Consider the following 15,457-nt stretch of genomic DNA (forward strand, 5'->3'; position numbering starts at 1 on the left):
ACGTTAAATTTCTAGACATTCGGGGAGAAGAAGAAGAAGAAGAAGAAGAGGAGGAGGAGGAGGAGGAGTTTGGATTTGATATCCCGCTTTATCACTACCTGAAGCTAACACTCTCCTTTCCCTTCCTCCCCCACAACAAACACTCTGTGAGGTGAGTGGGGCTGAGAGACTTCAAAGGAGTGTGACTAGCCCAAGGTCACCCAGCAGCTGCATGTGGAGGAGCGGAGATGAGAACCCAGTTCCCCAGATTACGAGTCTACCGCTCTTAACCACTACACCACACTGGGAGATTATGGGGCACACCACACTAGGCATTAAAGCAATCCCAACATATCACAACCTTTCCAACATAGTGTGCTATGCTATTTGTGTAACATCCAATTGTGTAATATCCAATGTCACTTGAGTGGGGTTCCATCACGTGACAGGACTTCCTCTTCCTTTCTTGTATGGCCCCCATGTGTCTTCCAAATCGTCAGAGTGGTACCTATTTATCTACTTGCACTTTGACGTGCTTTTGAACTGCTAGGTTGTCAGGAAATTTTACTAGTTAAGCCTGCCAATTCAGCATATCCCTTCAATTTCATCTGCCATTCCTCTTTTGTAGGTACCGCGTCAGTTTTTACCATATCTTTTGGCTAATTCACGATGATTTGCTTAACTCAATCAACCAGCAACCCAGCAAAGAGGGAAGTGCCTCTGGAAGTCTTGCTCCCATTAACCCCACTTTGGTTCTTCCACTGAACTCCAAATTAAACTAATGGAGAGGAATTATAGCTACGTAGTATCAATGCAATGCGAACTACATTTGCCTTACAGCAGACTTTGTGGCAAAATGTCAAGAACATTAATTTCCTTCTGCTTCATATTAATCTACTTTCCAGTCATGTTTATCAAACACTTCTCCTAGGTCCATTTTCGGAGCCCAGGATTATAACGGAAACATCCTCCCTCAAATTGCAACTTAAAGCTTCAGGAGCTGGATTCAGTGTAGTATTTTACATTGCAAAGGGCAGCATATGAGCTAAGGGTTCATGGAAGGGTGCAATTGGATACAACCCCAAACATGCTTCAAATTAAGGACAGAAAACTGGTCTTAACAAGTTGTTCCTTTTAGAGCTGATGGAATCCTAAATGTTGATGAGGCTAAACCAGGTGAATTAACTTGGAATAAACTACCAAATTGGCCCAAATATAAGCTGCACTTGAATATAAGCCACAACTTTAAAATTGGAGGGGGGGGGGAAATACCCGAATATAAGCCACTCACTTTCCTTGCTGCTCCTGGCTCCATACTGGGGGGGGGGGGAAGCTGTGCTGTGTTGTCAGCGGCCTTTTCCCTTCCTCGCTCTCCCTTCCTGGCCTTGGGGGAGAGGACAGGGGACTGCGCGTGGGATGGGCACCGCTTCGCCACACTCCTGCCGCTGTTTTCACCACACTCCTGGCTGCATACCATAAGGTCGCGAATATAAGCCACACTTATATATAGTGGAGCCGGAAACAACAATACAAGTCTTGCCAAGATATTCATAGGAATAAAAGCGATATGAGCAGACGAAGGGACACTCTCCCGAGGTGAGAATTGAGTGCCCCTCACAACGATATAGAACAGAGGCGAATAACCGGTGTCTAATTGTTTCCAACAAAAGAACACACAAACAGCAGAGTGGATTGCAACTGGTTTTTAATATCAGCAGAAGATTAGCATTAATTATTTCCAATTTACTCTAATTGGCCTCATATTTTGAAATGGCTTCAAAGTGTTCTAGCTCAAAAATGTCTTCAGTTAAAGCAGAAACAGGCTTGATTTTGTATAAAAACAGTATTGTCAGCCAACATCAAAAGTTCGTGCTCTGTGACGCCAGCAGGGCTCTTTGATTTAGCTTGCTTTACCAGAACAGAATACAGAGCCAGCAGGAGACAGATAAGCTGCAACAAGTCCAGAACGTTTACAACATATTTTGGTTTGTATCACTTTCCAGCATTATAGGATTCTGCATGAGCACTGGCAGATACGCAAAATCATCTTTGCTTCTAGGTCGCAAGATCGCCTTTGCAGACAGACACTTGCTCCTTGTTGAGAATCCCCAGAGACTGATGAGCCCAGCAGGTCTGTTCTGATTTAAGAGAGCCTTATTAAACCCATTTCATCAACTATTAGAACGGCACTCTGGCTGGTGGCAATTCTTGCCTGTCTCTGTGTGGAACAAGCAGCAATAAAATAATAATAAATGTGCTCATGAGTGCCAGAGAGCTCTCGGAGGTTTTCATGTCAGCTTGTTAGGAAACTACTTTACAAGCAGCTCCACTCACACAGATTGCAGTATGGTGATCCCAAACAGTGTGTGGTGTGCCTATAGGAACTGATGTTCTCAAATTCAATAAAACTGACTAGGGACAAAAATGCATGTAAGCATAAAGTTGCCCAGAAAGTCCAGCATGGTTACATTTCATTTCAAAAGAGAAAACTTATAAAAATGGGGGCATTAGTTAAAACAGGGGGTGGGGAACCTCCAGCCCATGGGTGAGTCTTGGTCTGCCTTGAGGTCCAATTGTCCTGCAAGGCCACTTCTCCCAAACCATGGCCACCCATCAATTAGATAACATCACTGGGGGGGGGATGTGCTGGCAAAGCAGACCCCTGCAGAGAGCAGAACTGGACCCTCCATTTATCAGCTGGGGAGCAGACAGTTCAATCCTGCTTAGTGCTACTCAGCCAGCATGTTCCCTACAGGAAATACGGTGGCAAAAGAGCCCTCTCCCCACCCCCCTGCAGTCACCTGACACCACCCACCTATCAGTCACCTGACATTATCATGATGGCAGAGGGTTGGTCTGCAGGGTGCTGGGAGTGAAAGATCAGAACCCCTCAAAGAGGACAAAAAGCTTCCCCATTCCTAAAGTAAAAGGAAAGGCCAGAAGGATCAAACACATTGGGGGGTTACTTAAAACCACAATAATAGAAGTTCACCTAAAATAAGGAAACATACCAAGACAATGCCAGGATGGTTAAGCAGCAGAATCAAGGAAGCTATAAAAGACTAGAAGACTTCCTTTACTTAAGTGGAAGTCTTAACCAAATGAGGAGAGCAGAAAGGAGGGAAATATTATGGAAAAGCAAGTTTAAGCTGCTGTGAGAAAGGAGAATTTAAGGAGCAGGAGCAGATCGTGATAAAAAAATATATATGAAGGATTGCGTTTAATACGGAACCAGATTGAAAGCATATGAACAGAAAAATATCCTGAAAATGATGGAATGGTCCATTGGCAGCCCAGAAGCCTCCTTTGGTCCCATCTGATCTAACTGTTCTGCAGCCGCCACACAAGAAGATGTCGAGAGATAAAGACGGATAGCAGAACTGTCTTTAGCCCAGCAAGTACTGCTATTGGGCTACCTTTTCAGCCCTGAGGCTAAACTCCTAATACTGTCTTGCAGAGCAACAGGAAGTGGTCCAGCCTCACAGCCTGCTACAGTGGGAAGAAGCTGCAGAGGTCTCTGGACCATCTTCCCATTTCATACAGGTCAGTATGCACGCCAAGACAATGTTTTTGACCTCACAAGCAGGTGGTTAGAAATGGAGCCTCATATGGTGCTCTGTGGCTTGCAAAGAACAGCTTCTTACCCTCCAGGCTGTCCCTCCTGAAATATTTAAGAGTATGCCATGTGAAGGAAGGCCGAGAGTGGTGCTATCTAGCCAAAATCAATGCTGCTCTTTGGGTTCTCTCCCAGCTGGCTGGTGCTACTTGCACCAGAGTGCAGCTACTTGCAGCTCAGAGTGATAGCTCAAGTGGCTTTCAGTAATATATCAGAACGTGGTGTAGTGGTTAGAGTCGGACTAGGACCTGGAAGACCAGACTTCGAATTTCCACTTAACCATGAAACGCACTGGGTGACCTTGGGCAAATAACAACCTCTAACCTACCTGACAGGGTTGTTGTTATGATAAAATGAGGAGCAGGAAAACCATGTACATCATCTTGAGCTGCTTGGTGGAAAGGTGTGAAATAAATGTAATAATAAATCCTCTCAATAAGTATTAGGAAGGGTTTTCACCTTGGGGCTGTACCTTGCTTGCCAATGCTCATGGGAGAGCAGTGATGTCAAGGGTGGGGCAGTGTTCTGTTGATAAGCAGCTTGGCTGAGAAAAATCAAACCTCCCCCCAGGTTCCATCCTGAGGCTGAAGACACTGGTTCATGTTTAGAGATCCCTCACCTATGGTGGCTGCATGCAGTCAGACATCCCCACCCCAATAACTGTAGAGCTCAATGCTGATTTTGGCTCCATGATGTAGTCAGTTTCCCTTGCCAGCAGCTCTGTCAATGAAGAGGCAGATTCAAGGGGGAATCACAATTTAAATTATTAGTAGGGGTGGGGATGCTTGCCAGGGAAATACCAGTCTAGAATTCCCAGCCTGTAAACATGTTAGTACAGCCTAAACAGGAAGCATTCCTGCTCAGACCCTTTTAGCTTAATGGGTAATATACTGAAAGTCAGACGACGCCACCTTCTGGGTGAAAGAGTATATATATATTTTTATCAAAGAGCAATTACCATATCACTCTGACGTGCATTATAGCCATAAATGCATGTTTTAACATGGGGTTGTTTCTTCTTTAATTTCTTTATTGAACCAGATCTAGTCTCACAAATATACAGTAATAGCAGCATGGAATGAGAGACTAGTGGATTTCCACCTCTGAATCTTTTCTCTCTCCCCACCTCAACCTCAGTGGGGTGTGGTGTAGTGGTTAGAGTGTTGGACTAGGACCTGGGAGACCACGGTAAATGCCCACTTCAGCCATGAAGCTCACTAGGTGGTGAGCTTGGGCCAATCACTGTCTCTCAGCTTAACCTACACCACAGGGTTGTTGTGGGGGTTCACTGGAGATAAAAAAAGGTAGGATGTAAATGCAACCAACCAGCAAACAAACAAACAAACAAACAGCAGTTTTCGGCAAGATAGCTAGGTACCCTGATCCTGGCTGAAGATCATAACTGTCAAGTTCTCCCTTTTTTTCAAGGGAAATTCCTTATGCTGAATAGGCTTCCTCGCGAGAAAAGGGAAAACTTGACAGCTATGCTGAAGATTATCCTGAAGCCTAAAGGTAAGGGCTGGTTAAACATGCTTCTGCAGCACATGTGGGGTAAACGGACGGGCCTGAGTGCAGGAGCCAGAATCGAGGACATCCAGATTAGTTCATAATAATACAGTATGTAAGATCAAGAACGTCTCCAGGCTCCGCAACCACGCGCTCACTTAACTGTTTTAGAACGTCGCTAAAGGGCTTCAGCTGGCCTTTCCCAGGTAAGCATGGTCAGCAGCATTCCGAGAAGGCACAGGGCTCACTTCCGCCCTTAGTGTCTACCTTATTTCCGGGTTCTGCTCTTCGAATGGGTTGCCATAGTAACTGAGAAGCGTATCGTCTTCATGGCCGTCTGTTTACAGAGGCGTTTTGCTCGCTCTGTCTGCCCGAGTACTCTGCAGAGAACCTGCGTGGGGTGAGTTAAAGCAGGACGAAGTTTGCAAATTATGGCCATTTTAGATATTATTATTATTATTATTATTATTATTATTATTATTATTATTATTATTACTTTGCGGGTGATTAAGAAGGCAGGCAGGTGTGGGGCTGGTCGAGGGCATGCCGAAGTTGGTCCCCAACGGATCAGTCTCCACGGGTTATATCGCCATATTTCCCAATGTTAGATGCATGTTTACTCGGGAGTCTCTCCCTGACCTCAGGCTTACTATCTAGAAGTCACAACGCAAGAGGGAAAAGAGATGGGGGTTATTCAAAGTATGCCCTGAAGTTTCTGTTTTATATGAGTTCTGTTTGGTTTCTTCCTCAAGCTTAAAGGTTCTACCCTTATCTTATTTTAACAGCAGATGAAACAAGCATGGCCTTAAAAACAAGATGCCATACATTTTGAATTTGGCATTCCTTAAAATTTTATATATATAGAGAGAGAACACATCCCTACAAATGCAGTATCCCATCCCCCCCGCCCCACACACATTATTGATAAAATACAGGGAACTTTCAAGCCAACTTTTTAAAGTTTCTAGTCCTTAAAGGTTGAAGAAGGGAATTTTTTTGAAATGCTGGTCGATTTTAAAGCAGCGTGAAGATGGCTTCAGGGCAGAAGTAGATAACCTTTTTTTTGGTCTGAGGGACCAAACCTCTGGGGGCTGCATCTCCAAGTGGTGTGGCCAAAATATAAAAGTTGATGTGAAAGAAATGTAAATGTTGGTGTAGTGAGAACTGCAGTTCTCAAAGCGGCTTTCGCTAAGGGGACTCTAAGGAGTGATCAGTAGTTTTGTTTTTTAAATTAAGGAATGGACAAATCTTGGGAGCATTGCACGTAGCCTTTGAATATCATAGCATCACATCAGGGTACCCACAGGAGTGGTCAATACATTAAAGCCTATTAACATTTTTTTTCTTAACAAAATAAATGGGGGTGGGAAGGGGGTCCCGAGGGCCCCAAATATCCTTTTTGACCAGTATATAGCCTTCAGTCTATTCTGCTCTTTGCAGGGTTCTGCTTCGCCAGCATATTTCCTCCCCCAGAGACTTACTGTGCATTTTGGAACCAAAACTTTCCAGAATATTAAAATGAACAGCCTCCAAGAATACAAAAGGCTTCCTTGGGAAATGATACATGATGAATTGAAGAAAAATGTTTAAAAGTACTTTCCCAAAAACTCAGAGTTCTTTCTGTTGGGGATAATTCAGACTGAAATTCCCAGGTGTCAAAAAAGGTTATTTATGTATGCAACTACTGCATACATACGGCCCTTGTTTTGTTAGCCCCAAAATGGATAATGACCGAGGTCCCAACCAAAGAAGAGTGGCAACTTAAGTTGACAGAATATGCGCAGCTTGCAGATTTAACATATAGAATAAGAGAACAAGAAGAACATATGTTTAGAGAAGATTGGAAAATGTTTATTGAATATATGGGAAATAACTGTGTACAGCTGAAAACGCTGGCAGCATTAGGATAAATTCAGCAGTGTAAATAAGTTATGGTGGATATAATAATGGAATACTGAATAGTATAGTTTCTGTAAAATATGCAGGGATTTATGATATGTAAAATGAACCATGGAAAGAGAAGAAGGAGAGTAATTGATATTTTAAGGATGTAAACATGAGTGCTTTAAATTGTAAAACAGAAAATGTAATAAAAATTATATAAAAACAAAACAAAAGTCTTCCCACTTCACAAGTTTGCCCTCCTGCTCATGAAGGATGGCAAGAACAGTGACAGGATGCAGAACTAGCTTGTGTATCCTTGCTGGCCTTCCTCACGTTTCCACCTAAGTTATATCAAGAATATCCAAAGAGGGGTGCTGTTTCCATCAAATATATGCTGTGTGGAAAATGGAAGAGAACAGCAGGTTGATGAATATCAAATGAAATTAATACATGGCATGTAATGTGCTCCCTTTATCTGCTTATTTAAGTTTTTAATGGATATTACAAGGGGAAGCCTGGATGACATTTCAAGGCCAGCATCTAGCTCAAGAATTAATCATGGGAGCAAAGTTTTAAGCACATCCTTAGAGATTTTAACACCAGCGCCAAGCCTGCCTAAGGTAACTATTATGTCCACTGTTTTTCTTGCTCTTTCTTCTACAGTGTTTTCAAGTTTTTGTGACAGATGCTGTTAATGTTTATAATTATAGTGACATTGGTGAAGTACAGTCCTTGAAAAACCCGCATTTGGTACCTGTATTTTATGTTTACATAATAAAGTGGTTTTGGGTTGGATCCACCCCTCAAATCTTCTTTCATGGCAGAGACTCTGATCCATCAGAGGATCTTGTTGGAGGAATGGGACAGGTGATTTTTGCCAATTCCTGTCCCCACCCCAATCCCCAGTGCCACACCCCACACTGTTCTGGAGGGCCCCCCAGCCACCTGAAGTAACTATTCAGGGGGAAGAAGGAATGTGCAAAAGTCACCTCCTTCTCCACCTGTGGGAGTATCCTATATTTGTTTCAAAATAGACACCTGAAATGATTAGGTTCCACCCATGTTTTGAAACTATTTATGAAATGAAGTGTGTGTGTGTGTGTGTGTGTGTGTGTGTGTGTGTGTGTGTGTGTGTGAGAATCATACTTTGAAGGAGGGACATGTGTCTTGATACTCTTCTAGTTTTTTGCTCTCATTAGTGAATGTCCTCCCCGCTCCTTTCTTTCTCTTTCTCTCTTTCTCTCTCTCTTTCTCTCTCTCTCTCTCTCTCTCTCTGCTTTGTTTAAAAGAACCTAGGAAATAGGGCCATAAACATTTTGCTAGACTGCCTGTGCACTGATAGACACTGTGATTTGTGGCATAAACTAAAGAGAGAGCCAAACTCTGTAAAGCTTACTTGTTTGGTCACTTGGAGGTGATTCTTTTCACAGGCAACTAAATAAGTAACTATTTCCAATACTTTTGTTAAATAAAAAAATACAGTAGTTTATAAATATTTGCAATGTATTATCAAATCTTTAGATTTCAAACTACATTAAAAAGGAAATTTTATCTATGTTTCCAAATGATAACAAGGAGAAATTGTGACCAATGTGCTTGTTAGCAAATTTCTATTTCTGCAATCATTTCTAGGTTGCTTTTTATAATGATCACAAAGAACATGAGTCAAAAGAAAATTATGATGAAAATAGAGAGGAATATGGAACCAAAAAAATGAGAACCTCGGAAGTCATATCTGAAGAAAAAACGAATAGTAGTTTCCAGCTGGTAATACAGAGTACAAATCAGGTAAAAGGTATGAAATTTAGTATGTGTACAGTGCTTGTTTACATGCAAGTAAGTTCAACAGCATTTGTTATTTTATTCATAGAATTTATACACCGCATGATTGTTTTTTTAAAAAAAAGCCACCCTCAAAGCAGTTTACAAAAAGGTGTTCTGTGAGACCTATTCCTTAGAGTGTGTGTTAGGGTTGCCACCTTGGTTTTTTAGGGGGAAATTCAATATTAAAGTTATAGAACTATGTAAATATTCTTCTCTTAGCTTTATAGAAGCTCAATTGAGAAATTCTCTGTAGATAAAAAAGGGTTAAATATATTTGAGAGCAGAATTTTGCACTTTGACCTGCTTCTGCTGCTTTAAGTATGACTCAAGTATTGTACAAATTAATCAAATCGCAAGAGGAAGACATATTATTTATACAATGAAGAGACACCCAGAATTACCTCCCCTTTTCTTGCTCTTCTATTTCAAACCCTCAGTATGCTTTTAGACTTGGGGCCAATTCACACAATCGAATAAACTGTTGCTAATTAAGTGATAAGTCCTGTCCTTGAAAAGTCACTCCAGCTTAATGGATACTGCACATGATAAAAGATTTTCACAGAAGTTTATCTAAGTTAATGTAATAGTTGGTTCCCTGGGGTGGGGGAAACAGGAAGTTTTGCTGAGAATGTGCTCAGTTATTAAATGAGTCTATGAAACCTAGATCCAATCAGAACTAGAGCAGTACATAAGGGAGGATGTGTGATGAAATCTTGCAGCTTCAAATATAATAGAAAGGGGGATGATATAAAAAGGAAGGTGAGCAGCAAAGGAGAAATAGCAGGCTGGGTGAACAATGACTGCTGGATGACCCCCCCCCCCAAAATTATTTCATAGAATCATAGAGTTGGAAGGGATACCCAAGAGTTATCTAGTCCAACCCCCTGCAATGCAGGAATACCAACTAAAGTATCCATGCCAGATCTGCCATCCAACCTCTGCTTGAAAACCTCCAAGGAAGGAGAGTCCACAACCCCCTGAGAAAGTCCATTCAACTGTTGAACAGCTCTTGCTGTCAGAAAATTCTTCCAGATGTTTAGTTGGAATCTCCTTTCGTGTAAAATATTTGTCGTACAGCATGTGCCCCTGGGATCAGAGCACTATTTTATATTAAATTTTGTCACAAATGTAAGTGAAATGCAAAATACTGGGCAGAAGTGCAGTGAATGTTGGAACTGATTGAGACATACCGTCACTGGTTTTGTGCACACTCCCCTAGATTGCACCCTCTGCTCAAAGGTTGCTGAGTAGAGGGGGTGATCCTATGGGGTGGAGGGTGTAGAGGGTTTTCCTGTCCTGCCCAGCACTCCTTTCTGCCTGATGCACAGCCCCCTAACAGCCATAGATCACTCTGGGCCAGCCAACCTGACTGTAACTATCTGTGGCTGTCTGAACCTGACTCATCCAATACCTGAGTCCCTCCATATGGGCATAGCTGCCAAGTTTTCCCTTTTCTCGCGAGGAAGCCTATTCAGCATAAGGGAAAATCCCTTTAAAAAAGGGATAACTTGGCAGCTATGCATATGGGTCCAGTTTGGCTTGGGACTCTGCCAAATCTGGTTCACAGCCCTAGCAAGGATAGTTTCTGTAATGGAATATTTTAATAATAGTTTGTGCACCAAGCTCCAGAGGGTCAAACTAATGCCTCTTCTTCACTGGAGATGTATTGCTTGTTTCCTAACATGATTGTATAGGCCTTTAATTGCTGCATTACAGACAGAAATGAAGTAGATGGTTGTGTTATCACCATAGTATATTCATGCCTGAGAAGCTTTGCCTGTTAAATTTCTGCCTGTCCAGCACCCATTTAGATAACATATTGTGCCAGAAAAGGGTGGCAACACCATTCTCCCGTGAGCTACAAAATATATTACTATAATATGGTGAGGTAGTTAACAATCAGTATGTAAGTAACTGTTAAAAGTTGTTCAAGGCTACACAGATATCTGACAGAACTTTCTCCTTCATATACTTGTGTACTGTTCCAAGTTGTTCTTAGTTTGTAGTAATGATGATTTCACTGTTGGTTCAAATCTAAAGGTGCTGCTAATTTCGTGCATGACTTCCGTTTTTCAGAATATTCCTCAAGCTCAGCAGATTCTGAAGATGACTGGGCTGAAAACAGACGGTCTTGTTGCAGCAATGCTTCTCAGAATGAACTAGCTAGATTAGCAAAAGGTATTCCCAATGTTTCCCCTGCAGTTGAACTTGGAGAAGACATGCTGTTGTGCATGACATTGTTTGTTCAGTGTCACAAATAAATAGTGGATAAAGAGAACTTGGGGTGACTTTATTTCCATATCAAGCAAATAGTAATTCTGGAGGGCCACAGGTTCCCCACCCCCTATTGTAATGATTTATTTTTGTAGCACATCTAACTTTGCCAACTTTGTCAGCCTCTACTGCTATGCTTTCAGAATGCACAGGAATCTAGAAAGTGAATGGAGATACAATGGTAGGGAGAAAGTATAAAATTTATTCTTGTCAAACTGCTGTGAGAAGCAGAGGATCAAGGCTAGCAAAAATGTTAGCAACCCTACCAGAGACTAAAGTCTAGATTTTAGTTCTATTCACGCATTTGTTATCATAGTTCATGGGTAGGCATTTGTTCATTATTATTATTTTCCCAAAATATAGTCTGCCCCCCCCAAGGTCTGAGGGGCAGTGGACCGACCCCCTGCTGGAAAAGTTTGCTGACCCCTGTACATAGTTAAAGAAACATTGGGGGCGGGGTGTGTGGAGAGATAGTGGGCACAAGTCTGTTAGCTCCACCATACTTCTCCATTTCCCTTTATGACCTCAAGGGTAACTCCATAGCAAAATCTGTATTCCCGGAGGCTTCTGCACAAAATTTATATATGAATTAATTGTAAAGACCTTAAAGCTGTTTACATCAACCATATATTAAAAATTATGTTGCTGTGTTTTCACTGTTCTAAATAAGGACAGGGAGGATTTTGTATTGCTCCCCAATTTGTAGCAACAGGCTATGCCTGAATCAGAATGTATACATACAGATTAGATCAATCTCAGGTTTTCAAACCTTTCTGAGTGTGATTTGCTAGTCCTCCTTTTTTAAACATGAGATGGTCTAATGGTTCTTTTTTCTTTAAAAGCAAAAGTTTTGCAGCAGCTAGAAAATGTGGTACTTAATGAAAAAATAGAAGGAAAATTAGTATCTCACACAGGAAACGTATTGGATACAAACTCCTTTTGCAGCAACAAAAGCTAATAAATTTGTAACTACGATTGAAAGTCAAGAAACCATTTGAACTGTTGCAAAAAGCAAGAAGAAATAAGAAGTTTGTATCCTTATACCAAGTGCCTGGGAAGCCACCTTAAATTGTTTGATTTGGTTTATGAATGATTGGCTCTGTGCGTTTTTTTAATTGGATTGTAATTTGGTTTGCGATAATGTGGCTATTATTGGATTTGTATTAAAATTAATATAAATTATTGTAAAAAAAGAAAATAAGAAAATGTGGTACTTAAAGCACTTGTTCAAAACTTTTGAATAAAAAGCACCTAGAAGTGGCAGTATATTATAGGTGAATTGTATGAAGAGAAAGATAGCATCCTCCATCTAACTATGGGGCAGATATCTTTTTTCTGCCCTGTTACCAGAGATCTCTGCTTTTAATATGCAGTTTGAAATGCTTCTTGAAATGCAATTTATAAGAATTATTGTTAATATGTTTAATTTTAAGTGACAGTCAATTCTGCATACCTGCAAGACTCCAAGGAGAAAGATGTAGATCCTCGCATCCTGAAAGCTATAAAGAAGATGGAAAGGTTGGATCAGATATTGGCCAACAAACAGTCTCAAGAAAGGGCAATTAAAAAACAAGGCAGGGAAATGAGAACTAAACTGTGGGAAGATTTTCAGGTTAGAAATAATTGCAATAATTTTGATATATGCACTTTGAAATAACTTTGTTAATATATTCAGAATTGTTTATCTGAGTGTTTATAGTTTTATAATTTTATGTAATTGTTGCATGTTCTATGCATGTAAGCAAATATCTATCTTAATGCAACCATGTTAAACAGTTTAAAGATGAAAATGAATAAAACCCATGTTATAAAAAATTACAGGTTAGAAACATACAATTTAAGTTCAAAATACTTCTATGAGCAAACGTTTATGTAAACTGGCATGATTTAAAACTAAACACTTCACTCAAATTTAAATTACTCATTGTCTTGAGAAAATCAGATCCCAACCTTATATGGGAAAACTGTAAATAAGGCCAGGTAGAAACCCAAGATGCGGGTGGCGCTGTGGGTTAAACCACAGAGCCTAGGGCTTGCTGATCAGAAGGTTGGCGGTTTGAATCCCCGCGATGGCATGACCTCCCGTTGTTCAGTCCCTGCTCCTGCCCACCTAGCAGTTCAAAGGAAGCACGTCAAGTGCAAGTAAGCGTTTCCGTGCACTCTCTGGTTCACCATGTTGGCCACATGACCTAGAAGCTGTCTGCAGACAAACGCCAGCTCCCTTGGCCTATAGAGTGAGATGAGCACCGCAACCCCAGAGTCATCCGCGACTGGACCTAATGGTCAGCGGTACCTTTACCTTTAGAAACCCAAGCAGTTTTGGCGAATGATTAATGTTACACCGTGGATCTTTGAAAATCTTTGAAAATACTGGTTTTCAAAGGTCAACATGGAATGAATCTTACCGGTACATTTTTTGTGCTAAACCTGTGTAAACTGTTCAAGTATTTATTGATCTTATGACAAGCGCTACCCTGATGCAGTATTCACGAAAGCATGTGCTACTCGGTACTTAGTCATACCTTTAAAATAGTGGTAAAGGTAAAGGCGCCCCTGACCATCAGGTCCAGTCGTGTCCAACTCTGGGGTTGCGGCGCTCATCTCGCTCTATAGGCCGAGGGAGCCGGCGTTTATCCGCAGACAGCTTCTGGGTCATGTGGCCAGCATGACAAAGCTGCTTCTGGCGAACCAGAGCAGCACACGGAAATGCCGTTTACCTTCCCGCCAGAGCGGTCCCTATTTATCTACTTGCACTTTGATGTGCTTTCGAACTGCTAGGTGGGCAGGAGCTGGGACCGAGCAACGGGAGCTCACCCCGTTGCAGGGATTCGAACCGCCAACCTTCTGATCAGCAAGCCCTAGACTCTGTGGTTTAACCCACAGCGCCACCTGGAAATAGTGTTACTAACATACATTTCAGAGATCAGTGGTAGGCAGGGTGGAGCTGCTGAGCCACCCTCCCAACACTAGTGTTACTGCAGCTTGCTTGGAAGGGGCAGGTCAGGGGTGAGGTCAGGGCTGTGCAGATGCACTGACATGAGCATTCAGTTGACTTAGCCAGTGCATCTGCACAACCCCAACCCAATCTGCAGAGATGAGAGTGTTGGGAGGGTGGCTGTGCCTCATTATGCTCTCTGTCACTGTCATTTACCAGAAAGTTGTCACAGCTATGGGATCTTCTCGTCTATCTTTTCTCTGACATGCAGTATATAAATATTTATTTATTGCCCACATACAGTCTATGACATCTCGAAGTTCTTCTGTGGTTACTGAAGAAGCAGAAAACACCAGCAGATTTTTAGCTTTGACCACACCGTCACCGGAAATGCCTGGTAAGTATCAAATCAGAGAATGTTAATCATGTTGTTCTCCACTTTAAAATGTCACTGTTGTTTAGGCAACGTATGTAGATAAAAATTAGAGAGGCCTTTGCTACAGGCTTCTAGCTTAACAAATCCACATGTGGCATACTTGTATGTAACCTTTTTCAATTACAGTACATTTAAGACCTCATGTGTGGTGCTTTAAATTGGTGCAAACCCACTAAGGTACCATCAGATGGCAGTATTTGACAATGGAAGATGCTTGCTGAATCTTTCATTTTTATTTTTTTAAAGTAAGGAGAGATGGTTTGCCCAGGTGCTAAAACCGAAGAACTCCACCCCCACTTTTTACTTTACAAAGGTACCTTTTGCTGTAGAGATCATGTTTCTCATTGGTATTGGCCAAAAGAACTATGCATAGTTTAAATAGTTTAGGATCCTCCTTGCCTAAGGCATTTGTACTGCATATCTACAGTCAGGCCCATTCCGTCTGAATTTTGCAAAATAGCTTAATTTATTTGAAAATAAAGGTTGGAATGTAATTCACTAATTAGCTCTTGAAGAGGTTAGCATTTAATCAGTCTTGGCACTATGAAAGGTGAGCTTCTGAAATTAAGTTTGCAGTTGACTGTCCACTAGGCAGGGGGATTATAGGGAAATGCAGAAAGGCAGTGATAATTTCCCAATTAACAGTGGTAATTCAAAACAGTCGTCTTTAAGGTGCCACATGAGTTTGTTGTTTTTGCTGTAACAGAGTAACATGGCAATTAAATATATTTCAGTCTTTCTGAAATATCCTATGCACCTGCAGTGCCTGAATTAAAATAAGAGACTGTATTGTATAGTCTACTTGACTAAAAGGCACTCTATCTATCTACTCAAGCTGGCTTGTATTATTCATGTCATTGTCTGTCTTGTGGTTCTTGCTCTGCATGTTCTGTAGAGTTGCCAGAGAAGGGCTGTTATTTCAACACGTTTACTTTATAGTTTCTGGCTGATTCTTGGCTGACGTTTGAGAGCTTTATGAGCACTAGCTAGTTTCAGACAATGA

At 41.5% G+C, this 15,457-nt stretch overlaps 1 protein-coding gene across 4 annotated transcripts in view; it reads left to right on the top strand.

The window, feature by feature from the left end:
* The first annotated feature begins 5,377 nt into the window (after positions 1 to 5,377).
* Positions 5,378 to 15,457, top strand: part of FSIP1 (fibrous sheath interacting protein 1) — a 74,987-nt gene continuing 64,907 nt past the window's right edge. For all 4 annotated transcript variants that reach the window (XM_088671047.1, XM_060273310.2, XM_060273317.2 and 1 more), the window contains exons 1-6: positions 5,378 to 5,501; positions 7,474 to 7,605; positions 8,618 to 8,780; positions 10,886 to 10,987; positions 12,517 to 12,695; positions 14,322 to 14,415. In XM_088671047.1, the coding sequence (XP_088527173.1) occupies positions 7,480 to 7,605; positions 8,618 to 8,780; positions 10,886 to 10,987; positions 12,517 to 12,695; positions 14,322 to 14,415 (664 nt within the window). In that variant the 5' untranslated portion in view covers positions 5,378 to 5,501; positions 7,474 to 7,479. The remainder of the gene's footprint in view (positions 5,502 to 7,473; positions 7,606 to 8,617; positions 8,781 to 10,885; positions 10,988 to 12,516; positions 12,696 to 14,321; positions 14,416 to 15,457) is intronic.

This window comes from Zootoca vivipara, chromosome 1 (genome assembly GCF_965207765.1).
Source record: "Zootoca vivipara chromosome 1, rZooViv2.hap1.1, whole genome shotgun sequence".
Classification (NCBI taxonomy): domain Eukaryota; kingdom Metazoa; phylum Chordata; class Lepidosauria; order Squamata; family Lacertidae; genus Zootoca; species Zootoca vivipara.